The 27,594-nt window shown below is 42.6% G+C and overlaps 1 protein-coding gene across 1 annotated transcript; it reads right to left on the bottom strand.

Annotated features, from left to right (window-relative positions):
• Positions 1-9,390: 9,390 nt before the first annotated feature.
• BTF3 (basic transcription factor 3) lies at positions 9,391-27,233 on the bottom strand. Its single transcript, XM_075854874.1, has 6 exons — positions 27,109-27,233; positions 25,611-25,679; positions 20,242-20,355; positions 11,723-11,924; positions 9,971-10,027; positions 9,391-9,670 (listed from the first exon to the last, which is right to left on the bottom strand). Exons 2-6 carry the CDS (start codon positions 25,677-25,679, stop codon positions 9,624-9,626), a joined length of 489 nt encoding a protein of 162 aa, XP_075710989.1. The 5' UTR covers positions 27,109-27,233; the 3' UTR covers positions 9,391-9,623.
• Between the last annotated feature and the right edge of the window lie 361 nt (positions 27,234-27,594).

Raw genomic sequence — 27,594 nt, 5'->3', positions numbered from 1 at the left:
TGCAGCGATCGAAAGCTGCATCTTAGCGGTTGCTAGCAGATTGCCAGCCCAGACAGGCAATCAGGACTGGCGACTGCTGCTATGGCAACAGGAGACACAATGGCCTCCTGCTCTGCCATTATGGAAGCCGATTAGGCCCCGCCGGGAGGCGAAGCCTAATCGGCTTGCTGTCAGTGAAGAACGTACAGGTCTAATACATTGCACTATGTAGGTAGCGCAATGTATTAGAAAAAAAAAATCTGACAGTTGGACCTTCAAGTCCCCTAGTGGGACTTGAAAAAAAAAGTGTAAAAAAAGAAGTGAAAACAATAAGTTTGAAAACATAATAAATGTTTCAAGTAATAAAATAAAACGCAATCGCGCTGTTGCCTTATCAAGTCCTTTATTATTGAAAAAAATAGTAAACCATACGTATTTGGTATCGCCGCGACCGTAAGGACCTGAGGTATAAAAATATTATATTATTTTTGCACGCGTGAACAGCGTAAAAAAACAAAAACGTAAAAAACTATACGAGTTTATTTTTGGTCACTTTGCCCTACAAATATTGAAATAAAAAGTGATCAAAAAGTCGCACGTATCCAAAAATGGTACCTATAAAAACTATAGCTCGTCTCGCAAAAAACAAGCCCTCATCTCCGTAGATGAAAAAGTTAAGTTATGGTTCTCACAACTTGGCAACAGAAAAATTACATTCTTTTTACAAAAGTAATTTTATTGTGCAAAACGTTGTAAAACATAAAAAAGTGCTATAAATTAGGTATCGCCGGAATCGGACTGACCCGCAGAATAAAGGTAACATGTCATTTAGAACGCGTGGTGAACACTGTATAAACTAAAAAACTATGCCAGAATTGCGTTTTTTTTGGTTATCTGGCCTCGCAAAAAATAGGATAAAAGGTGATCAAGAAGTCGCATGTACCCCAAAATGGTACCAATAATAACTACAGCTCGTCCCGCAAAAAAAACAGCCCTCCTACCACTACGTCTATGAAAAAATAAAATTAGTTAAGGCTCCAATAAGTCAGGAAATAAAAAAAATATGCAGTTGTGTAGCCCAAGGGGAACATTACCTGTTTCAAGAGGCGATTTATCAAGGCCCCAAAATTAGGGAACCAGGAAGGGGAGGGGGGGCCCAAACATGTCTGCTGGAAGCGAGGGTGCCTGTATTATACCAGGACAACACTGCCCAGCAAAATTACCCAAACTGCAAAGGTTTGGAGTGTGGACCAAAAGGGGAATAAGAAAGGACGCCATATATCAGTGCGACAGTGCAGAAAGGATTGCTTCACAGCGTAAAAACACATCTATGGATCATTTTATTGTTTTTTTTTTTTACCCCATTATTATACCACCTGACTATACCCCAGATATACTCTGCCCAGCTTACATGTACCCGCCTTTATAAATGGAAACAGCAGCAATACTCAAACAAATCTACTACCAAGCAAAATCCACTCTCCATAAGCCAAATGGCGCTCCCTCCCCTCTGAACCCTAGTGTGCTAAAACAGCAGTTTCCTTCCACATATATGGCATCTCCATAACCAGGAGAACCCTTTTAACAATTTTTGGGGTCTGTGTCTCCAGTGGCATAAGCTGGGCACTACATATTTGCCACTGAAATGGCATATCTAGGGAAAAATATTAATTTTTAATTTGCACCATCCACAGCGCATTCATTTATGGAAAAGACCTGTGGGGTGAAAATGCTCACTATGCCCCTTAATAAAATCCCTTGAGGGGTGTAGTTTCCAAAATGGGGTCACTTTCTTTTTATTATTTCACATCTGAGCCAAATGTCCAGGCAAAAGATTAGTGTCACATGTAGGGTGTTTCTAAAACCGGGAAACACTGCATAATAATTAGAGAGCTGTCTTATGGTGGCACAAGCTGGGTACCACATAGTGATATCTATGAAAAAAAAAAAAATCCCATTTTCACTCTGCAACATCGAGTGCCCACTAATTTCAAAATCTGCACTCCAAATGGCACTCCTTCCTTTCTGAGCCCTGCCGTGTGCTCAAACAGCAGTTTATGACAACATATGGGGTATTGCCATACTCGGGAGAAATTGCTTTATAAATGTTGGGGTTCTTTTTTTTCCTTTATTTGTTGAGAAAATGAAAAATTGAGCTAAAGCTATGTCTTACTGAAGAAAAAAGGATTGTTTTTATTTTCACTGCCCAATTCTGATAAATTCTATGACACACCTGTGGGGTCAAAACGCTCACTACATCCCTAGATTAATTCCTCAAGGGGTGTAGTTTCCTAAATGAAGTCACTTTTTGGGCGTTTTCATTGTTTTGTCCCATCAGGGGCTTTGCAAACGCGACATGTCCTCCGCAAACCATTCCTGCTAAATTTGAACTCCAAAAGCCAAATGGCGCTCCATCCCTTCTAAGCCCTGCCGTGTGTCCAAACAGCCGTTTATGACCACATGTGGGTTATTGTTTTACTTGGGAGAAATTGCTTTACAAATTTTGCAGTGCTTTTTCTCCTTTAGTCCTTGTGGAAATGAGGGGGAAAAAAAACAAAAACAAAAACAAAAAAAAACCTACATTTTGTTTGAAAAAATGTAATTTTAATTTTCACGGCCTACTTCCAATAATTTCTGCAATAAGCCTGTGTGGTCAAAATGCTCATTATACCCCTAGATAATTTCCTTGAGGTGTGTCGTTTCGCAAATAGGGTCACTTTTTGGGGCTGTCCACTGTTTTGGCACGGCAAGAGCCCTTCCAACCTGACATGGTGCCTAAAGTATATTCTAATAAAAATAAGGCCCCAAAATCCCCTAGGTGCTCTTTTGCTTCTGAGGCCGGTGTTTCAGTCCAGTAGCATGCTAGGCCCACATGTGGGATATTTCTAAAAATTGCAGAATCTGGGCAATAAATATTGAGTTGAATTTTTCTGGTAAAACTTTGTGTTACCCAAAAAAAATAAAAAATGGATTAAATATGAATTTCTGCAAAAAAACGACATTTGTAAATTTCACCTCTACTTTGCTTTAATCCCTGTGAAACGTCTAAAGGGTTAAGAAACTTTCTAAATGCTGTTTTGAATACTTTGAGGGGTGCAGTTTTTAAAATGGGGTGACTTATTGGGGGTTTCTAATATATTAGGCCCACAAAGCCACTTCACAACTGAACTGCCCCCTGTAAAAATAGCCTTTTGAAATTTTCTTGAAAATGTGAGAAATTGCTGCTAAAGTTATAAGCCTTGTAATGTCCTAGAAAAATAAAAGGATGTTCAAAAAAACTATGCCCATCTAAAGTAGACATATGGGGGATGTTAATTAGCAACAATTTTGTGTGTTATAACTGCCTGTCTTACAAGCAGATACATTTAAATTGAGAAAAACTACATTACAGCACCGATCACATTATGTAGGAGATAGGGCACTTATAATCTGGTGACAGAGCCTCTTTAACCCCTTAACGCTCCAGGACATACTATTATGTCATGGTAAGTGCATCGTTCGCGCTCCATGACATAATAGTATGTCATGGAGTAAACACGGCGCCGTTCGCGCGGGGCGCGTTCATGAGCTGTGATAGCTGCTGTTTCCGACAGCAGACTATCACTGCTCAATGTGCCGGGACCGATCGCTGAGCTCCCCCGCCGATTAACCCCTCAGAAGCCGCGTTCAATAGCGATCGCGGCTTCTTAGGGGTTAATCCGCCATCGCCGGCCTGCTACACGATAGCGGCCGGCGATGGTGACTATGGCAACCGGACACCAAAAAATGGCGTCCGGCTATGCCATAGACGGAAGCCTAGTGGGTCCTGACAACTTCAGGACCCACTATGCTTGCTGTCAGTGAGTAGCTGACAGTTCTAATACACTGCACTACGCATGTAGTGCAGTGTATTAGAATAGCGATCAGGGCCTCCTGCCCTCAAGTCCCCTAGTGGGACAAAGTAATAAAGTGAAAAAAAAGTTAAAAACAGTTGTGTAAAAATAAGAAAATAAAAGTTTTAAAAGTATTAAAAGTAAAACTCCCCCTTTTTACCTTATCAGTCCTTTATTATTAATAAAAATATATAAACAAACAAATAAACTATACATAATTGGTATCGCCGCGTCCGTAACGGCCTGAACTACAAAATTATTTTGTTATTTATCCCGCACGGTGAACGCCGTAAAAAAAATAAATAATAAACCGTACCACAATAACAATTGTTTGGTCACTTCACTTCCCAAAAAATGGAATAAAAAGAGATCAAAAAGTCGCATGTACCGAAAAATGGTACTGATCGAAACTACAGTTCGTTACGCAAAAAATAAGTCCTCGCACGGCTTTATTGATTGAAAAATAAAAACGTTATGGCTCTTAGAATAAGGAACACAAAAAGTGAATGATTGTTTACAAAACGTATTTTATTGTGCAAACGCCATAAGACATAAAAAAAAACTATAAACATCCGGTATCGCCGTAATCGTATCGCCCCGCAGAATAAAGTGAATGTGTCATTTATAGCGCACGGTGAACGCTGTAAAAAAAATAGAATAAAAAAACAAATCGGAGAATTGCTGTTTATTAGTCACCACGCCACCTAAAAATAGAATAAAAACTGATCAAAAAGCCGCATGCACCCCAAGAAAACTACAATGGATTCCTCAAGGGGTCTAGTTTCCAAATTGGGGTCACTTTTGGGGGGTTTCCAATGTTTTGGCACCACAAGACCTCTTCAAACCAAACATGGTGCCTAATAAAAAAGAGGCCTCAAAATCCACTAGGTGCTCCTTTGCTTCGGAGGCCGGTGCTTCAGTCCATTACCGCCCGAGGGCCACATGTGGGATATTTCTCTAAACTGCAGAATCTGGGCAATACGTATTGAGTTGCGTTTCTCTGATAAAACCTTTTGTGTTATAAAAAAAATGGTATAAAGAGGATTTTCTGACAAAAAAAAAAAAGTTAATTTCACCTCTACTTTGCTCTAAATTTCTGTGAAACACCTAAAGGGTTCATAAACTTTCTAAATGCTGTTGTGAATACTTTGAGGGGTCTAGTTTCTAAAATAGGGTGTTTAATAGGGGTTTCTAATATATGGGCCCCTCAAAGCAACTTCAGAACTGAACTGGAACCTAAAAAAATAAATAAATGAGGCAATACTTCGCTTCTTACATTATACTCATAATGAGCCGTGCCCACCCCGAGATGGCCCCAGTTTTGACCGTTTGTATAAACGGAGACCCCTATTAGACCGTTTCAGTGCCCGGTTTTCCCAAGCATACACCCCCGAGAAGTGTATTTCTATTGAGGAGTCCCTGGTACATTTTAAAGGGAGGGTTCAATTCCGCCAGTACCTGCCGGGTAAGAGGGCAAGGTATGGCGTGAAGATGTATAAGCTGTGCGAGAGTGCATCCGGGTATACCTACAGGTTTAGGATATATGAAGGAAAGGCCACCCCCAAAACAGACTGCATCCTGGACTACAATAGGTACATGGGAGGGATGGACTTGTCAAATCAAGTCCTGAAGCCCTACAGCGCTATGCAGTGTGGTATAAGAAGCTGGCCGGGCACATCATACAGATGGCTTTGTACAATGCGTACGTGCTACGTCGATGTGCAGGACAGAGGGGAACTTTCCTGGATTTTCAAGATCTAATCTTTAGGGACCAGAAAGGGGGGGCACTCAGTACTTCTGGAAGCGAGGCCACACGCATCGTACCAGGGCAACACTTTCCAGGAGAAGTTCCCCAAACCGGTGGAAAGGGAAAGAGTCAAAAGAGGTGCAGAGTCTGCTATAAGAGGGGGATAAGGAAGAACACAATATACCAATGTGACACGTGTCCCGAAAAACCAGGGCTCTGTATAAAAGATTGTTTTAAAATTTATCATACATCCCTTGATTTTTAATTTACCCTGATGCACTCCGCACAGCTTACCCCCCTCATCTTTCCCTTCTGAGCCCTGCCGTATGCCCAGGCAGCTGATAACAGCCACATGTAGGGTATTGCCGTACCCAGGAGAACCCACATTACAATTTATGGGGTGTATATCTCCGGTAGCGCATGCTGGGCACAATATATTGGACACTGAAATGGCATATATATATATATAAAATTGCAAATCTCACACTGCACCATCTGCTGCGCATTATCTTTTACACAGTACCTGTGGGGTCAAAATGCTCACTACACCTCTAGATGAATGTCTTAAGGGGTGTAGTTTTTAAAATGGGGTCACTTCTCGGGGGTTTCAACTGTACTGGTACCTCAGGGGCTTCTGCATACATGACTTAGCACCAGAAAAGCTCCAGTAGGCCAAATGGTGGTCCTTCCCTTCTAAGCCCTGCCGTGTGCCCAGGCAGCTGATAACAGCCACATGTAGGGTATTGCCGTACCCAGGAGAACCCACATTACAATTTAAGGGGTTTAGATCTCCGGTGGCGCATGCTGGGCACCCTATATCGGACACTGACATGCCATATATATATATAAAATTGCAAATCTCACTCTGCACCATCTGCTGCGCATTATCTTTTACACAGTACCTGTGGGGTCAAAATACTCACTACACCTCTAGATGAATGTCTTAAGGGGTGTAGTTTTTAAAATGGGGTCACTTCTCGGGGGTTTCAACTGTACTGGTACCTCAGGGGCTTCTGCATACATGACTTAGCACCAGAAACGCTCCAGTAGGCCAAATGGTGGTCCTTTCCTTCTGAGCCCTCCCATGGGCCCAAACGGCAGTTTATCACCACAAATGGGGTACTGCCGCACTCAGGACAAATTGGGCAACAGAATGGGGTATGTTGTTCCTTGTGAAAATAAGAAATTTTGATCAAAAATGACATCTTATTGGAAAAAATATCATTTTTTTCATTTCACAGCCCAATTCAAATAGGTGCTGTGAAAAAACTGTGCTGTCAAAATGATAACAAAAACCATAAATGAATTCCTTGAGGGGTGTAGTTTCCAAAATGGGGTCACTTCTGGTAAGTTTCCATTGCTTTGATACCTCTGGGGCTCTGCAAATGCGACATGGCACCCGAAAACCAATCCAGCAAAATCTGGACTCCAACAAACACATAGCGCTCCTTTCCTTCTGAGCCCTCCCATGGGCCCAAACGGCAGTTTATCACCACAAATGGGGTATTGCCGCACTAAGGACAAATTGGGCAACAAAATGGGGTATGTTGTTCCTTGTGAAAATAAGACATTTTGATCAAAAATGACATCTTATTGGAAAAAATATAATTTTTTTCATTTCACAGCCCAATTCAAATAGGTGCTGTGAAAAAACTGTGCGGTCAAAATGATAACAAAAACCATAAATGAATTCCTTGAGGGGTGTAATTTCCAAAATGGGTTCACTTCTGGTGGGTTTTCATTGTTTTGATACCTCAACACCTCTTCAAACCTGGCATGCTGCCTAAAATATATTCTAATAAAAAAGAGGCCTCAAAATGCACTAGGTGCTTCTTTGCTTCTAGGGCTTGTGTTTTAGTCCACGAGCGCAGTAGGGCCACATGTGGGACATTTCTAAAAACTGCAGAATCTGGACAATACATATTTAGTAGTATTTCTCTGCTAAAACCTTCTCTGTTACAGAATTTTTTTTTATAAAATTGAAATTCAGCAGAAAAAATTAAATTTGCAAATTTCATTTCCACTTTGCTTTAATTCCTGTGAAATGCCTGAAGGGTTAAAAAACTTTCTATATGCTGTTTTGAATAATTTGAGGGGTCTAGTTTTTAAAATGGGGTGTTTTATGGGGGTTTCTAATACATAGGCCCCTCAAATCCACTTCAGAACTGAACTGGTACCTTCAAAAAAAGGCTTTTGAAATTTTCTTAAGAATATGAGAAATTGCTGTTTATGTTCTAAGCCTTGTAACGTCCAAGAAAAATAAAATAATGTTCAAAAAACGATGCCAATCTAAAGTAGACATATGGGAAATGTGAACTAGTAACTATTTTGGGTGGTATAACCGTCTGATTTTCAAGCAGATGCATTTAAATTCTGAAAAATGCTATTTTTTGTAAATTTTCTCTAAATTTTGCAATTTTTCACAAATAAAGACTGAATATATCGACCAAATTTTACCACGAACATGAAGCCCAAAGTGTCACGAGAAAACAATCTCAAAATCGCTTGGATAGGTTTAAGCATTCCGAGGTTATTACCACATAAAGTGAAATATGTCAGATTTGAAAAATGGGCTCTGAGCCTTAAGGCCCAAACTAGGCTGCGTCCTTAAGGGGTTAACATTATTCTACCCGTCAATAAGATTACGGTGATGCCAAATTATTTTAAATCTTTTACAAGGAAGAAACGGTTTAAAATAAAATTGAGTTTTGTCGCCACATTCGGAGCCATAACTTTTTCATGTGATTGAGCGATGTGTGCGCTTATATTTTGTGGGGTGAGCTGTAGTTTCTATTGGTACCACATTACGCTACATGAACGTTTTTGATCACTATTTCATTTTGTATGAGATATGAAGCGATTCTGGTGTTTTATTTTTACAGCATTCAACATGCGTGTTAAATAATGCTATATTGTAATAGTTCAGACTTTTACAGACGCAGTGATTCCTATTTATTTTAATTAAATAACAGGAAGGGTTTTTTTTTTTAAAAACATTTATTTTTATACATTTTATTAGACCCCTTCGGGGACTTGAACCAGCAATGGTTAGATCGCTGGTACAATATACTGCAATACTAATGTATTGCAGTATATTGTCATTTTTACAGACTCCTGTTAAGCCCTGGAGATGAAAATAGGCAGTCCTGGGGGCCTTCATTAGGCCCCTTGGGCTGCCATGACCACCATCTGCGCCCCCCAGACACAATGAGGGGAGCACCCCCCTATTTCTAACATCTTAGATTCTGCGATGGTGATTGATCGCAGCATCTAAGGGTTAAACGGCCAGGAAGAGCACGATCGCTGTTCCTGGAGTTAGTACCGGGTGTCAGATATAACACACAGCTGATACCCACTGAGTACGGAGCAGGCTCAGAGGGTGAGCCCGCTCAAAACACCCCCCCCCCCACAACGTGCTATTACATTGTGGCAAGGGTCAAGGTTAAGACTATTGAGATTGGTTTCACGTTTTTTAGGAAGGGTACATGAGTAGGAGGGGCTGTCGTTGAGGTTATATAGTGTGGAGAGAATTTTGTCAGCTGCTTTAGCTTGGGACAGAAGTGTTTCCACACGATCGGTTTCAGACCTGAGAGGGATCATATGATATAACAAGTGACTCCACATAATCAGGAAGTTATTTTATCACTAAGCAATGTACCTGCGTATTGTAGTATAAATATTTCACCAAGTCACGTCCAATACGATCAATGTTTGCCTAGGGTAAATAAACCCTGGGGCCCGGCCTTAGCTTGAAAAACCTTATTACACAGAAGACAAACAGCAGATCCCATGTAGTTTATTGTAGATCAATCTTTATTTCCAGGTGTGTTCAGGTAAACCAAGCCTCAACGGCAGGGTCTGCACTTCAGCAGTTACTGAAGCTGAGCTGCTACATATTGAAAATTTTCAATGAACCAATCGTTAATCCCATCAAGGCAAAAAAAAAAAAAAAAAAGCACAAATAGATAAGTCACAATATAAAATAGCAGCTCTGTTCAGGGTCAAGCTTCTCCGTGATTTTCAGATTAGATGGACTCGTTCTTGGAGGCTTCATCAAAGTTCTCAACCAGTTCTGTAGATAATTTTTTTTAAGAGATGCAATTGATTAGAATTTAAGTCAGAGGGTATGTTCCTAATCTGACATCAAGAACTAACTTACATAGAGAGTTGCAGAAGGCCAAGTCTACACACAGCGGCTCCATCAGCTGCTGTAATACGGCATGCAAAAAAACAGAGGTACAGAAAGTCCCCATGCACCTGTATATGGATGCCCTATTACAGCTCTGTACCGAATAGCCCCATAATATGGCAAAGTGAGGCCTAAGGCTGACACAACCTGTCCTGTGTTATGGAAAGTTAGAGAAAATCCTACCTGGAACTTCATCATCCTCTTCCTCACCAGTAGCAAGCGGTGCTTTCCCATCTAAAGCTAAAAGTATATCAATAGTTAATATGGAATACAACACAAACTAGGTAATACAATAAAATTAAACATGAAGCATTTCAGCTCTTCGCTACATGGCCACATAAACCATATATCTTAACTGCCTAAAACTGCATGAAATAATACCCAGACAACCACACATACAAAACGTCATGTTAATGTTCTAAGCAAAACACAATAATTGTATGAAATTAAGTATTAGGATTATTAGATCCTGGTTATGTTCATGGGTGGCGTTACTAGCAATAGGATGTTTGCATTAAGAAAATACCACGTAAATAACCATCGCACTTTTTTTGATCTACAGTTATTAAAGAGCCTCTGTCACCACATTATAAGTGACCTATATTGTACATGATGTGATTGGCGCTGTAATGTAGATTACAGCAGTGTTTTTTTATTTAGAAAAACGATCATTTTTGACGGAGTTATGACCTATATTAGCTTTATGCTAATGAGTTTCTCAATGGACAACTGGGCGTGTTTTACTATATGGCCAAGTGGGCTTTGTACAGAGGATTGTATGACGCTGACCAATCAGTGACCACTCAGCGTCATACACGTCTCTCCATTCATTTACGCTGCAGATAGCGATATAGCTATATCACTATGTGCAGCCACATAAACACACTATAACATTACTGCAGTGTCCTGACAATGAATATACATTACCTCTAGCCAGGACGTGATGTGTATTCAAACTCCTGACCACTTCTCTGTGATTTACAGCATAGCAGGCATAGTCTCACGAGATTATGCTGTAAACTGTCATTTACAGCGAGATCTCGCTGTGCTGTAAATCACAGAGAAGTGATCAGGAGTTTGAATACACATCACGTCCTGGCTGGAGGTAATGTATATTCATGGTCAGGACACTGCGGTAACGTTATAGTGTGTTTATGTGGCTGCATATAGCTATATCGCTATGTGCTGTATAAATGAATGGAGAGAAGTGTATGACGCTGATTGGTCAGCGTTATACACTCCTCTGTACAACGCCCACTTGGCCATATAGTAAAACACACCCAGTTGTCCATTGAGAAAGTCATTAGCATAACGCGAATATAGAGCATAACTACGTCAAAAATGATAGTTTTTCTAAATAGAAAAAACACTGCTGTAATCTACATTACAGCGCCGATCACATCATGTACAATATAGGCCACTTATAATGTGGTGACAGAGCCCCTTTAAACCTGTAATGCAGTTTCATTATTTAGCAGCAGTAAGTTACTTTTCTATCTGTGGTTTTGGATGAACATGGCCATTAGTATAAACCTCCGATGGTGATATCAAGAGGTTTCAGGCTGAACAGATTAAGGCCACATGCACACGTCCGGAGATTTTAACTGTAATTGCGGATAAACTACTCACACATTCATTTCTACCGGCGACCTACACCTTCGCGTATATTTACGGGTGTGTGTCTGGGCCATAGAAATGAACCGCAAAAAATATGTCCTATTTTTCGTATTAACGGACCGTGCTCCTATACTTATTACTGTAAGCACGGTCCGCTAGTGTCGATGACACTCTGCGGCCCGTCCGTGTAGTATTTACAGACCGTAAATGCTGCACGGATGTGTGCATGGGGCCTAAGTGTATTCACTAGTCCCGTTAATGGTACTATCAAACACACAGCACTGCAAAAACAAGCCGAATGATGGGAGTTCTACTTACATTGTTTTGGCAGGGCCTCCGCAAGTCTCCGTAAGCTGGTAAGACTGTCTGCTCCGAGCTGGTTCAGGATGCTAGGTAACATCTCTGTAAGCTGCTTGGTCTCAGCATGCCCTGTAATGGTGAAGGTGTTGGCAGCCAAGGAAGCCTGAACTTTAGGATTATTGAAGTGGATAACTGTTCCTTGGTTTGTAAACATGTTTACCTAGAAAGATGAACACAAGCTTTAGTGCGGAGTATTTTAATAGCTGTACATCTTGAAGCTCCGTATTTTCCGGATAGACTTTATAAGCAGAATGTATTACCTAGCAGAGATACAGCACCACAGACTTACCATAGTCCATGAACTGAATGCATTTTTTTTTTCTGAAGTTCAGCAAACAATTGCACGCTGCCTCACAGGCTCCCATACGAAGTACAGGCATCTATTTGTGTGGCTCCTAATCCACGAAATAGTGGCACGGAAGCACTCTGCTACACTGAACACAGGAGCACATGGGATATAGCGGTGGGTGAAACCATTCTATGTCCTATGTTCTTGGCTGTAAGGATCAGCCAGTTATATTGACCAAGGAAAGCAGATAATCCTCACAGTCAAGTGCCCACAACATGACTGTGTTAAACCCCTTAAATGAGACTATTACAAATAATGAGAAATAAAAGTGCTCACTTAGTTTAGCAATTCACTTTATTTTTAGGACACATCTGCTTCCTGTCAAACCTCCACTTCTACCCTCAATTTAACGGCAATTGTGACTGGTTTGCTAGGAACATGCGGCATAACACCACTCAAACTTCAGTTATTACATAGTATATCCCTAGCAACTAATTTCTCTCAAATGACCCGGCTTCTCAGCTCAGAGCATTAGTCACTGTGCCATCAGCAGTGAAGGGAAAAAGCTATCAATTCTTAAAAATAAATCCCCTACTGTTTTATGCCTATAGCTCCTATGTAGATCTGTGCCTCCATGGTTACAGACTACAAGCAAACCCTGTGTAGTCATGTACTAAGCTGGCCATACACTTACAATAGATGTTGGCTGAACACACATATTGGCCATTTCATATGCTTTTAATGGGGAGAGGGGAATAAGCCGCTGCAGGACAGCTTTCTTCACCGGATCAGGACACCACCATACGTAGATAGTGCCCCCAGACTTTCATCTAATATGTATGGGCAACCTTACTCTGCCAATCTGCTCCCTCTATTTGCTAACCTATAGCCCGTAGAAGAAAGCAACACTACTTCAAGATCAGACTACCAAATATTTAGACAGTGTAAACGTCAATCAGGCAACCACAAAATGCACCAAATTTATCACATACTATATGATCATTTTGTTGCATATTTCATAACCTGTTAGAAACACTTTTCCAGTACATCCCTCATGACAGCACTACAGGAGGTTGCCCTATTGACCTCTGTAGGGACAGGAAGACAGAGAGGTTAAAAGGCCTCTCCCACCACCCACTTGCCAGTGTTCTTCCTGTCCCCACAGGGTCAGGAGCAGAGAGCGTCGCTCCTGTGTTAGTGCAGGAAAGAAACTCGGGCAGGGGGCAAGATCGGGGGGGTCCGTGCACTCCCCCTTCTCTTCCCCCTAAAGCCCAGGCTAACACCCCTCGAACGAGGGGTCTCTTAGCTCACACCCTGAGACACCTACCGGAGGAATCCTAGGCAGGGTTCTGGTAGTGTGTGGGGCCTGGGGTTTCCCAAGCAGGCTTCGGCCTGGCCGCAGACCAGGCGGGGACCGGCAGCTCCATAAACGTGGACGCACCGGCAGGGGATCCTCGCTGCACCGCATAGCAAGCCTCAGTCGCCGGCTATGGCGGCTGCACTCCAAAGGAAACACGCTGGAGACGAATAGCCGTCCGGAAATGTCGGGCTACTTCCGGTCCGCGGCCATCTTGGAAGGCGGGAAATTCAAAACGCCCACATTTAAAGGGTATGTGTTACCAGCAAAACATGATTTATTTATTTTTGTTAAACAATTAGTGTGTAGGTGATTCAACATTGTTCTAATTTTTTTTTTTTTTTTTTTTCACGAGTCAGGAAATATTATAAATTGGATTCAATTGGATTCTAATTTATAATATTTCCCATTGCTGGTCACTAGATGGAGCCATTCCCAAAATTGCAGCATTGCATGTCGTAAAGCAACCACATTGCTTTATGCTGCAAAATTGGGTAAAAAGCCCTCGCTCTAGTGAGCTCTCAGCATCCCCCCCTCCTTTATCCTGGCTAGTGCCGGGATAAACGAGGGGATTGAACGGTCTAACCTCCTACACTGTGTGTCGCCATTTTTTGAGCTAACACACAGTGTAGTAGGTTTACATACAGTAGTGAACACACACAAACACGAACATACATAGAAATCTCTTACCTGCTCCTGCCGCCGCGGCTCCCTCCGGCCCGTGCGCTCCGTCTGCTGCCGCTGGTCCAAGTGCACAAGTCCGGAAGCCGCGACCGGAAGTAGTAATCTTACTGTCCGGCCGCGACTTCCGGTCCACAGGAAAATGGAGCCGGACAGCGCTCATTTCAAATCGGACTGTGTGGGAGCGGCGCATGCGCCGTTCCCACACAGACGGCATACATTGAAGTGAATGGAACGGGCCCCGTTCGCAGTCCCTATGGGACTGTGGCTGCCGTATTCCATGTCTGTATGTGTCGTTAATCGACACATACAGAAATGGAAAAAAAAATGGCAGCCCCCATAGGGAAGAAAAAGTGTAAAAATAAGAAAAAGTAACACACAAATTAATCCAAACGTTTTTAATAAAGCACTAACATCTTTAACATATTAAAAAAAAAATTGTGGTAACACTGTTCCTTTAAAGGGACATGCACAGGTATGTAGTTAGCGCTGATAACTAACTTGGATTATTTTTGTGGATTGCATATTGCATTGCCTGTTACCTGTCGCGGTATGGAACTTCCTCGTCCTGATGGAACTCCAGATATGTCCCAGGGTCACGTGAGTCTCACCCTTGGGGAAGGGTATGACCCCTTATGTATGTACACCATACTTTACCTACCTTCTGTTTTCTCTAGGAAAAAGATTCCTCTCAGAGACAAACAGATAAAAAGAAGGTTAAAAAATGTGCGACTTGTGCAAAAAAATTGCCAGAGTCCCATAGGAAACAATTCTGTCAGGATTGTATTGCAAAAATACTAAAAGGAGGAACAACCAACGTTCATGTCTGAACTTAGGGCTATGATTCGTGAAGAAGTGGGTCAGTCAGTAGCCTCCCTCGCCCCTCCGCAAGAAACTCCCTCACACTCCTGGGCAAAAAGACCACGGATTGAAGTGGATCAAAAATATTGTCCTTCTCAGGGGTCTGACTCTGAGCAGGAGTGTTATTACCTATCGGAGGGTGAGTTAGAAGGAGAGGAACTCTTGCCTTCAACTTCTTCCACTCAAGAGAAAAAAATTCTTCTTCTCTTCCGATATGTCGGATACCTTAATTCAAGCAATACGGGAAACCATGGATATTCCCGAAGAAGACCAACCACATACCATCCAGGATGAGATGTTTGGAGGTCTAACGGAAAAGAAAACAAGGGTTTTTCCGGTAAACGAAAATCTCAAAAGAATGGTGACAACTGAATGGGAAGATTCAGAAAAAAGGCTCTTCATTTCAAGAGATTTCAAAAACAGACTTATCTTTGATCCAGAGGACACTAAGCCTTGGGATGAGATCCCAAAAAACCAAACGGTTCCTACAGGACAATAATCAACCTGAAGGTCCTAAACAAATGGGTGAAATATCGAAAATTCAAGATGGAGTCCATCAGATCAACGATTCCTCTAATAAGGGAAGAGGCATCAATGTGTACGATTTATTTAAAGGATGCGTATTATCACGTTCCTATCCACCCCGCGTACCAGAGATTCCTCAGATTCGCAGTTCAGGACAGTCCTTCCATTCTCCACTTCCAGTTTGTCTGCCTCCCCTTCGGCATTTCCTCCACCCCCAGAATTTTTACAAAAATTATGGCAGAGATCATGGCATTCATAAGAAGTCAAGTTATAGTAATTATCCCATATCTAGACGACTTCTTGTTGACAGCAGATACTCCGGCTATCTTAGTCAGTCATCAGTCACAGGTTCTTTCCCTACTACAGGAATTGGGATGGATAATCAACTTTCAGAAGTCGAGTCTTCCTCCCCAGAAACAGAAGGTCTTCTTAGGAGTACTGCTGGACTCCTCCCTTCAACATTCCTTCCTCCCAAGAGAGAAACAAATACTCCTACTGGCAGAAGTAAGGAAATTTTGGGGGAAAGACGCCTGTTCCATAAGGGAATGTATGCGGATGTTGGGAATGATGACGTCTTGCATCCAATCTATTCCATGGAGCCAATTTCACTCCAGACCCTTACAGAATCTGATCTTGTCCCAGTGGGATCGAAAACAAAACTCCCTGAATTCAAAAATTCAAATTTCCGAGACTGTGAAATCATCCCTCCTGTGGTGGCTCTGCACAAACAACATAGACAAGGGAGTCCCCTGGAGAACTTCTCCTTATGTAGTGATTACCACAGATGCCAGCAAACACGGCTGGGGGTCGGTAATCCAAGACCAGCACTTTCAGGGCACATGGCCTGTTCAAATGAAGATGATGTCCTCAAACTTCAAAGAACTAAGAGCCGTATGGGAGACACTTATAAGAGCTTCACCCACCATAAAAGAGAAGCATATAAGAATTTTATCGGACAACACGACAGCAGTGTCCTTTCTTCGCCATCAAGGTGGAACAAGACACACTCTTCTTCAGGCCGTCTCTACACAAATTTTCAGTTGGGCAGAAGAAAATGTCCTATCAGTCTCTGCAGTCCACCTAAAAGGCTCAGAGAACCTATCAGCAGATTTCCTGAGTCGGGAAAAAGTAGACCCTGGAGAATGGTCCCTAAACAGGGAAGTCTTTCTGTCCCTAACCCGAAATTGGGGTTATCCACAAATAGACCTGTTTGCCACGAGGAAAAACTCTCAAGTAGAGACATTCTTCTCCCTAAATCTCAGACAACCCATTGGGAGTAGATGCATGGTCCCAACCCTGGGACATGGATCTGGCCTATGCCTTTCCTCAGTTTCCTCTAATACCAATGGTATTAAGAAAAATCCAGGAAGATTTGACAAAGCTCATCATTGTTCTTCCCTATTGGCCAAAAAGAAGTTGGTTTCCAATCGTAAAATACCTAGCGTTGGAAGACCCTATCATGTTCCCAGTCAAGGAGAATCTTCTCTCCCAGGGTCCCTTATTCTTTCAGGGAATAGAAACTCTGAAATTGTCAGCCTGGATCCTAAAAGGCAGATCTTGAGGAACCACGGTCTGTCAGATGAGGTAATTTCAACTATCTTATCAAGTCATAAAGAAGTTACCTCTAAAATCTATCAAAAAATTTGGAAGAAATTCTGTTCCTGGCATGGAAACCCAGGACCTTTTCTCCCAACATTGCGAAAATCCTAGATTTTTTACAATCGGGATTCAAGAAAGGGCTTAGCCCTAGTATCTTAAAAGTACAGATTTCAGCCTTAGGAATTTTTTTTAACACTCCCCTGGCTGAACATCGGTGGATCAGAAGATTCACTCAAACGGTCTCTAAACTGAAACCTTCCCTAAAGAAATCAGTTCCTACCTGGGATTTGAATGTAGTGTGGACGACTCTTTGTGAGCCCCCCTTTGAGCCGCTCGACACAATTAGTATGCATTTTTTAACTCTAAAAGCTGCATTCTTAGTCGCTATTACTTCAGCAAGAAGGAGAGACATCCAATCTCTGTCAGTCATAGAACCGTACCTAAAAGTACAAGAGGATAAGATCATCCTAAAGCTGGACCCTTCCTTTATTCCAAAGGTATCTACCGCTTTCCATAGAGAACAAGAAATAATTCTACCTTCCTTTTATCCGGATCCAAAAAACCAACAAGAAGAAAAATTCCATTGCCTGGATGTCAGGCGAACAATTCTTCAGTATCTGGATAGAACCTCCTCCTGGAGACGAGATAAAAATCTATTTGTCCTGTTTGGGGGAAAGAATAGAGGAAAGAAAGCCTCAAAAGGCTCTCTAGCGAGATGGGTAAAAACCACCATGCAAAAAGCCTACAAGTCCCAAGGACTATGTGCCCCACAAGGCATCAGAGCCCATTCAACGAGGGCAGTTTCGGCATCCTGGGCAGAAAGAAGAGAAGCCTCTATGGACCAAATCTGCAAAGCTGCCACTTGGTCAAGCCATCATACGTTTTACAAACATTATAGGCTCGATGTTCTGTCCGAGACGGATTTAAGTTTGACGGAAAGTCCTTCAATCCATAGTCCCACCCTGAGCATTATAATCTGGTATTGCTCCTGTAGTGCTGTCATGAGGGATGTACTGGAAAATAGCAATTAAACCTACCGGTAATTGTATTTCCAGGAATCCATCATGACAGCACTCTTACATTCCCTCCCTGATTGAATTCTGATTTGTGCATTTAACATGTCAGTTATTATCCCTAGAAATAAAATAGGGTTGCATCCATCCTGGTGTAGTAATTGAAAAACACTGGCAAGTGGGTGGTGGGAGGGGCCTTTTAACCTCTCTGTCTTCCTGTCCCTACAGAGGTCAAGAGGGCAACCTCCTGTAGTGCTGTCATGATGGATTCCTGGAAATACAATTACCGGTAGGTCTAATTCCTATTTTCTCTCATACCTCTGTTATTTTGCCTTATTTCACGTCCGAATTTTGTGCCAGATATTCTTAAGATCGCTATGTCCCTTAGGCTACATTGCAAGTAATAAAAGTCATTGTGGTTGGGTCGCATCACACGAGCTGTAGCTACATGATAGTTGCAAGTAATCCAATCCGTCATGTCACAGTTACTTGCAGGTCACAACCACATTGACTTTCATTACTTGTAGTGTAGGCTATGGGACAAAGGTCGCACAGCCAAAGATCGCTATGTCGCGGCCAAAGTCACCATGTAGCTTCTGGTGATTTTACATGTGGCAGATTATAGTCTTTGATATGTCTTGGGGGAGGGGGGTCTAATTAAAATAAAAGTCATTTTGGGGGTGTTAAAGAGGCTCTGTCACCACATTATAAGTGCCCTATCTCCTACATAAAGAGATGGGCGCTGTAATGTAGGTGATAGAGGTTTTTGTTTTGTTTTTAAAAAATGGTCTATTTTTACCACGTTATGAGCGACTTTAGCTTTATGCAAATTAGTTGCTTAATGCCCAACTGGGCATGTTTTTACTTTAAACCAAGTGGGCGTTGTACAGAGGAGTGTATGACACTGACCAATCAGCGTCATGCACTGCTCTCCATTCATTTAGTCAGCGCATAGTGACACTGCGTTATTCACGCTGTGCTGTCTTATACTGACACATTAATGTCCTGGCTGGAAGGAATGTCTATTCACTGTCAGGACACTTCAGTAACGTTAATGTGTCTGTATAAGACAGCACAGTGTGAACAACTCAGTGTCACTATGCGCTGAATAAATGAATGGAGAGAAGTGTATGAGGCGGATTGGTCAGCGTCATACACTCCCCTGTACAACGCCCACTTGATCTAAAGTAAAAACACGCCCAGTTGGGCATTAAGAAACAAATTCGCATAAAGCTAAAATCACTCCTAACGTGGTAAAAATAGATAGTTTTTCTAAATAAGAAACACTGCTGTCATCTACTTTACAGCGCCCATCTCCTTATGTAGAAGATAGGGCACTTATAATGTGGTGACAGAGCCTGTTTAAAGGGGTCTTCCAGGCCCCATAAATTGATGGCCTGTTCTCAGGATAGGCCATCAATATCTGATCGGTGGAGCCAGACTCCCAGCAGGCCCTCCAATCAACTGTTTTAAAGGGGCCGAACCACTCGTACGAGCGCTGCTTTCCCTTAATTCACTGCTCACACTATGAATCGCCGACACACTTGTAGCAGTGGTTCACAGTATTACAGTCTTCTGGCATTAAAGTGAATAGACGAATACTGTGAACCACCGCTACAAGTGTGTCTGCGATTCAGTGTGAGCAGTAATGGAAATAACATCTGATCGGCAGGCGTGCCGGGAGTCAGATCCCCAAATGATCAGATATTGATGGCCTATCCTGATGTTGGGCCATCAGTTTTTTTGGGGACTGGACAATCCCTTTAACAGTGTTTTGGTACTTTACAATATCTGTAATAGTCTTATGGTGTCAGAGAATCCAGCTTCGGAAAATTGTTCTCCAAAAGCCAGTTTGCGCAACATTCACCCCCCCCCCCCCATTATTACTTCCATATAAAAAAAAAAAAAAAATTATATATATATATATATATATATATATATATATATATATATATATATATATATATATATATATATATATAAAATCACATTTTTTATTACACAATATGGAAGCACAATATTAAATATGGGGGAGGGGAAGAGACACTTCTGGTCAGGAAGTGGTTAAAAGGTAAATGATAAAAAATAAAAAAAAGTGGCGAGTGTACACATTGCCTTTTAAAGGACTGTAATCGGATAGTGAATCACTTACTTCTTCAATGCCAGAGATATTATTTACACCCAGCTTCTTCAGGGAGAACTGTAGCTTCTTGTCATCAGCAGTAGCCGTTCTGTGGACGACTTTCTTCTTTCTGCGGGCTGTTCCCTTAAAAGACATAAAACCAACACAAGGTAAAGTTCACATACTTAAAAACTCTAAGGCGAATGGGAATCATCTTTATATCTACAGCCATGGATGATCAACTACTTACAGGACCATATGGCCACACAGTTGTAGCAAAAGGATAGAAGATGCAAAATGCTAGCTAGAACTAAATCCTCCAACGTTGCAAGTTACATCAACAGAAGAAACCGGTCCCTAAAGAAGGAGTCTTAAGCTGGAGTCACACAAGTAGTTTTATGAGCCAAAACACAGGAGTGGATACAAAGGAGGAGACATCAATTTGTTATGCCGTTTTCATGGTGTTTTTTGTGCGACCAGATGTTACATTAAAGTCTATAGTAAAATATTAAAATGCTACATACATGACATTTGTGGAGTTCCTGTGGTTAGTGGCGTTTTTATTTTCCAAATGCAGTCTGCTCTGTGTGGTTTTTTTTTATGGGATTTTTTAGCACTATGAAAACAACCCCAAAAAAGAAGACACTAAGGCCCTGTTCACAGTGTTTTTTTTGCGCGGTCTGTGATGTGGAAACCGTGTCGGAAACAGGGCCAAAAAATGGCCGAAAACGCCGCCCCCCATTGATTTCAAAAAGCACTCGTGGGAAATAGAAGCGTCATGCCCTTTCTTCAGGCGTTTCCGTCTCTGACTTCCCACTGATATCAATAGGAGGCAGAGAAAGCAGTTTTCACTGCGTTTTTTTTGCCCGCGGCGTTCAAAGGCCACGGGTGAGCAACGCGGCAAAGAGTGCAGGCAGGTGAAAGTCTGCCTCAAAATTCAGATTTTTCAGCCTGCAAAAAAAAAAAAAAAAATCCATGTAAAAAAGAAGCTATGCATTTCAAGCATTTTTAGTGTTTGTTTTTGTAATAGTGTGGTTTTGTACTTTTTACCTGTGTTTTTGAAGTCCTACAGAGAAAGTGTATGTAGGCTCATTTCACTATAGACTTATCTGGCTGCATATTTTGACAAAAAAAAAAAAACTACCAAAAAGCTGTGTGCGAAATTGGTCTAAAAGTAGGATAATATGGATTTAAAAAAAACAAAACACTGAAAAAGTGTGAAGAACCATTCCATAAGTAGGTGCAGATTGAGTAGTAGTTTAGAAGGAATAGAAACACTAGACAACCGCTGCTATGGTCAGCCAACTGGGTTGAAAGGGGAAGTGGAGCTCTGAGCTGGGTGAACATTCCTATCAGGCCGGATTTACACGAGCGTGTGCGTGCACAAAAGGTACATAACCGCTCCGTGTGTCAGCCCCGTATGATGCGTGGCTGCGTAATTTTCGCGCAACCACCATCATTACGACACTATGTTTGTAAACAGAAAAGCACGTGGTACTTTTGTTTTCATTCATACGTTTTACTGCTGTTGCGCGAATCACGCACGTCACACAGAAGTGCTTCCGTGTGCTGCGCGTGATTTTCACGCACTCATTGACTTCAATGGGTGCGTGATGCGCGAACAACGCACAAATATAGGACATGTCGTGAGTTTTACGCAGCGGACACACGCTGCGTGAAACTCACGAACAGTCTGCACGGCCCCATAGACTAACAAAGGTCTGTGCGAGGCGCGTGAAAATCATGCGCGTTGCACAGACCTATTATACGTTCGTCTGAATAAGCCCTCAAGTTAAGGCTCGTTCACATCTGGACGTGGTTCCGCTCAGTCATAGGAGCAGAACAACGTGATTACCGGAAGCTCGGGATCTGTTGATAATGCAAATCAAAAGCACCTGAAAGAACCAACTGAATTTATTGTGTCTCTATCATTTTGCTGGACATAATAGAGCTGCATGTTACGCTATTTTGTCTGGAAAAAAATAATGGAACTTGTGATGGAAGCCCCTAAAGGAGCCTCAGATGCAGGTGTGAACAGGGCCTTAGAGGTTTAGTGGTCCTGAATACAATTCCTATCAACAGATTATACGGAGCAGAATTGCCAGCATGGGCCTTGAAGCGGGTTTTTTTTTTTTTTGTGGCATTGCAAAACATGAAATGTGATTTTAGTCACCAAGACCCAGACTGACTTATGAAAAAATGAGCAAGTAAAGATGGAAGCAGGAAGTGGAGATGAACATGTACATGTGAGAAGACTAGAAAGAGAATCTCCACCTACATGTTCATATCTTTCCAGCACAGTCAGGCATAAGTCTGCTTTATACAGGAAACACCCTTCAACAAATGAAATAGAAGATCGCCCTTCTTGTGTCCTACACAGCCCCAGGAAAGAGAGAAGAGAACTGCTAAAAACACCATCATCAACCTGTACATCCAAAGCGCAAAACTAAACTACTCCACCCTCCTCTCAGGGTATGTTCACATGCTTAACCAAAAACATGGAGCTGTTTTCAAGGGAAAACAGCTCCTGATTGTCAGACTTTTTTTTTTTTTTTTTTTTTAAGACACTCGCGATTTCCACGTCGTTTTTTACTGCCATTTTTTAAGCTGTTTTCAATAGAGTCTATCAAAAATTGCTCCAAAAACGGCCCAAGACGTGACCTGCACTTCTTTTTCGCGGAAGTTTTTTTACGCGGCCGTTCTTCAAAACGGACCGTCGGAACAGAACGCCGTTTCTCCCATTGCAATCAATGGGCAGATGTTTGGAGGCGTTCTGCTTCCGATTTTTCAGCCGTTTACGGCCCGAAAATAGCCCGTGTGAACATACCCCAACATGTACACGTCCCGGAGAAAAACCATCCACTACACAGTGATATCACATGGACCCTATAGACAACCAATGCATTTGTACATGAACATAAAATGCTAGGACTAAACATTGTATAACTGGACACAGGCGTTGGCCCTTCATTTTCCTGTAGTTTGCGGCTTTTTCTATATTTTTGTACAGATAACAAACGTTATAGTTGAATACGTTTGTACTAATGCACATATACAAAAACAACATTAGGAGAGCATATCCTCAGTGCAGTGAAGTAAGAGAAATTTTGCAAAACAGACGGTAGGAATATTGTGGTATCTAAAATTCTTGAATTTACTCAACTGAGAAATCGGGAGGAGCACGGAGAAGGGAAAGGGGCAGGGGCGGGATAGGAAGTACACTAAGGTAGGTGATTGCAGAAAGATTTCAGGATAAGCATCAGAAATGGAGCCCTGTATTCTCGCTACTATGACACATTTAGAGTAAATTCTCACACAGCGTAAATATTGCAGAATATTGCAGATTTTCCGCAACAGATTTAGTTGCGGAAAATCCGCAGCATACTACAGTAGCAGCAGAGTGGATGCGATTTGAACAAATCTCATCCACACGCTGAATAAATGCTGAGCGGGAAAAAAACGCTCAGAAATTTACATGTGGTGTGGTTTTTTAATTAGCAGCACGTCAATTGTATTTGCGTTATCTGCTTATTTGTTGCAGGTTTTACTCTTTGAATTCAATGGGGAGGCAAAACCCGCAACAAATAGATGTTGCACTTTTTGCAGCGGAAAAGCAGCAACTTGGCCGCAAAAAAATAAATATTAATCTTATACTTACCCAGAATTCTGTGGTTCTTCGTCCAGGCCGGGCTCCTGGGGTGACTTCATCCCATTTTAACGCTGCAGCCAATCACATGGGATGAAACATGATCCCTGGAGGCCGAGCTGCAGGACGGCAGAGGGACACGTCGCCATGGCTACATTAGTATGAACCTTTTTTTTTTCCATGTGCAGTTTTTCGCAGTGGACACTCTGGTCGAAAAGCTGCACAAATTTGGCAGTTTTTCGGCCGGAATTCCCTGCGGATAAGCATCTCAACAACACAATTTTGGAAATCTGGAAAACACATTTAGAAGACAAACCAAAGTAACAATGTCCAAAGTAAAGTGCAGGAATTGTTAGTGTAACTAACTTTAAAAACTTTTGATGTGTCATAGTGACGTGTCAGAAGTTTTGATTGGTGGGGTAAACAGCATGTTTGCTCAGAGCAGTGAACGCGCTCAATAGAAAGCCTAGTACACCGTTCACTTGGCTTTCCAAGGAAAGCTGATCAGAAATGAAGAGGCACAGCGCTCACCCAAGTGTTTCTGCTACTTTGTTTTAGCAATCGGTGAGGGTCTCCGTGCTTGGACCCCCACCGATCAAACCTTCTGACATGTCACGGACATTTTAAACGCTTTTTAAAAGTTGAATTACACAAAGCTCTTTTGGTCATAACACTTTCTTCTCTCCTGCCATTCCAGAATTGACTACTGTAAGAACTACGGTTGAAAGATGCATCGAAATTTCGATACTGTTTCGATACCGCGCACCCTCAAACGATTCAATACTGTTATTTCATGTATTTCGATACCAAGCTGTGCGGCCACACAGCTAATTATAATAACACATGAAGGTTGTTACAGCGGGATACAGCCATTGCCCCGATCCTGAGTCCTGAAGCTTCTGATCTCCGCTGCTATTCCCTTGAATGCTGCGATCAAAGCTGACCGTGGTATTCAAGGGGAAATTGAGCAGGGGGGAATCTCCTTGGATCGCTTCACAGGGAATCCCTGCGACGCAATCGAGGGACAAACCATATATGGGCAGACAGCCCAGGGTCCATTGAAGGACCCCAGGGCTGTCTGACCATATTTCCTGTTGGGGCATACTGAGGTATGTCCTAACAATTGCCTGTGTACTATCAGCACACAGGCTAATGTACTGGCACATAGATATATGCCAGTACATTAAAGTTAAAAAATAAATAAAGTAAAGTAATGTTAACATTAAAATAAGCCCCAATACATAAAATACACATATTCGGTATCGTCGCTACTGTAATAACAAATTTATAGCGTCATTTATGTTTACGAGGTTATAAAATAAAAACCGCTTTCTGTCACATATTAATGTGAGGCACGAGGTATTATGAAGTTTGAACCTCCATGTGCCTCACATTAATAGTATTTAACCCCATCATGTACCTCACATTAAAGAGGCTCTGTCACCACATTATAAGTGTCCTGTCTCCTACATAAGGAGATCGGCGCTGTAATGTAGATGACAGCAGTGCTTTTTATTTAGAGAAACGATTTTTTTTACGACGTTATGAGCGTTTTTAGCTTTATGCTAAGGAGTTTCTTAATATCCAAGTGGGCGTGTTTTACTTTAGACCAAGTGGGCGTTGTACAGAGGAGTGTATGACGCTGACCAATCAGCGTCATGCACTCCTCTCCATTCAGTTTCTATTTCAGTTAATATTTTGTCTTAATTTCACAATTTTATTTTTGATATCGCTAAAAATCATGAGAACTTACCTTTCCACCAATGCGCACTTGTGCTTGAAGTTTTGCTAACTTTTCTTGATTCATGATAATTTCTTTCATCTGAAAAAGTAAACAAGAAGAAATACATCATAACTATCAGTCTCACATGCAAGCGGAGCAATACCGACCCAAGCATAAGATCAAGTACAGAGTAACTAGCAGGGAGCCTGTTCATGTCATGTAGACCCCTCCACACCAAAGACCGCCTGTTCATGTCATGTAGACCCCTCCACACCAGAGACCGCCTGTTCATGTCATGTAGACCCCTCCAAACCAGAGACCGCCTGTTCATGTCATGTAGACCCCTCCACACCAGAGACCGCCTGTTCATGTCATGTAGACCCCTCCACACCAGAGACCGCCTGTTCATGTCATGTAGACCCCTCCACACCAGAGACCGCCTGTTCATGTCATGTAGACCCCTCCACACCAGAGACCGCCTGTTCATGTCATGTAGACCCCTCCACACCAGAGACCGCCTGTTCATGTCATGTAGACCCCTCCACACCAGAGACCGCCTGTTCATGTCATGTAGACCCCTCCACACCAGTGACCGCATACTATGGCTGGAGTGCACATCATTGGTCACCTTATTCTGGCCCAGTCATACTCCCTTGTGCTGGTCATACACAGTATAGTGATCAGTAGAGCAATGCTTCGGCCGCCAGCCATCTATGCCGATTCCTCTATACACATGCAGCTTTATTCCGATATGGACAGTGGAGTAACCCGCAGCAAGACAATTGGCAGCGCTCATCTCCCAAGGGATAAAAGGAACACCATGGCAGATGTCATGGACCGTTGTGCCGCCCTCATTGGTGGTCATCGAACACTCACACATGCTTATTGTGCAGTTTCATTGTTTAAAATAAATTTGCAGGTACGTTTCCAGTTAGGGTCCCATTCACATGCTGCAGTTGAACATGGGTTTTACCCCGATTTGGTGCGTTTTTTTAATGCACTTGCAGCAAAAACAGTAAGGCATAAAACAACGCACCAAGTCACATTTTTTTTTGTGGGGTTGTAACCGCACCTAAAACTGATGCCAAAGTGCACCAGTCTTCATCAGATCGGTCATGAGAATAGGAGTGTGCAAGCGCCCACATACGTTACATTAATAGCCAATATAATGTCTATGGGAGGATTAGTCAGGAAGCGGCTGTGATGGTATATATGGATATCATTGTAAACTGTACATATAACACCACAGGGACCGGAGCCGCCATAGTCCGGGCCAGACCCTTCACAATGCCCATCACCAGCTCAGTGTGACAGGTCTGACACCACGTGACCGGCACACGGGATAAAACCATCATCATTATTACTACCGGAGAGCAGTCAGTGATAGCCCAGGACCAGTGGTACTACACGCCCCAGCATGACAGAACCGGTGACCTATACCAGCAGCAGCAGCACCAGCACCACCACACGGCAGGCATAGGACACAACCCGGGGGGTGAATGCCATTGGCTGAGCATAGGCTTCTCACCTTCTGCAGCCGGCAGGCGGGCGTGTGTGAGGAACACGGCGGGTTTAAAGGCCTTCAGAGAGCGGCGGCGGCACCGAGCGCGCACACACACGCGGGGAGCAAGATGGAAGCCAAGAGGGGTGGCCGGAAGTGAGGCGCGACCCACGTGACCTGCGGCACCGCCCAGCCTGCACTGTTTGGGTATGTGCACACACACTAATTACGTCCGTAATTGACGGACGTATTTCGGCCGCAAGTCCCGCACCGAACACAGTGCAAGGAGCCGGGCTCCTAGCATCATAGTTATGTACGATGCTAGGAGTCCCTGCCTCGCTGCAGGACAACTGTCCCGTACTGTAAACATGATTACACTACGGGACAGTTGTCCTGCAGCGAGGCAGGGACTCCTAGCATCGTACATAAGTATGATGCTAGGAGCCCGGCTCCCTGCACTGTGTTCGGTCCGGGACTTGCGGCCGAAATACGTCCGTCAATTACGGACGTAAT

This window comes from Rhinoderma darwinii, chromosome 1 (assembly GCF_050947455.1).
Source record: "Rhinoderma darwinii isolate aRhiDar2 chromosome 1, aRhiDar2.hap1, whole genome shotgun sequence".
NCBI lineage: Eukaryota > Metazoa > Chordata > Amphibia > Anura > Rhinodermatidae > Rhinoderma > Rhinoderma darwinii.
The sequence above is the reverse complement of the archived record's forward strand: the minus strand, read 5'-3'. Positions and strand labels throughout refer to the sequence as shown.

What these genes read in the sequence shown, in the direction of transcription:
- BTF3 (XM_075854874.1), bottom strand. Translation starts at nt 25,679, where the DNA reads ATGAAAGAAATTATCATGAATCAAGAAAAGTTAGCAAAACTTCAAGCA. An exon ending in AAGTGCGCATTGGTGGAAAG is followed by an intron (nt 20,356 to 25,610) that starts GTAAGTTCTCAT and finishes ATGTCTTTTAAG; the next exon opens with GGAACAGCCCGCAGAAAGAA. An exon ending in ATATCTCTGGCATTGAAGAA is followed by an intron (nt 11,925 to 20,241) that starts GTAAGTGATTCA and finishes TCATCTTTCTAG; the next exon opens with GTAAACATGTTTACAAACCA.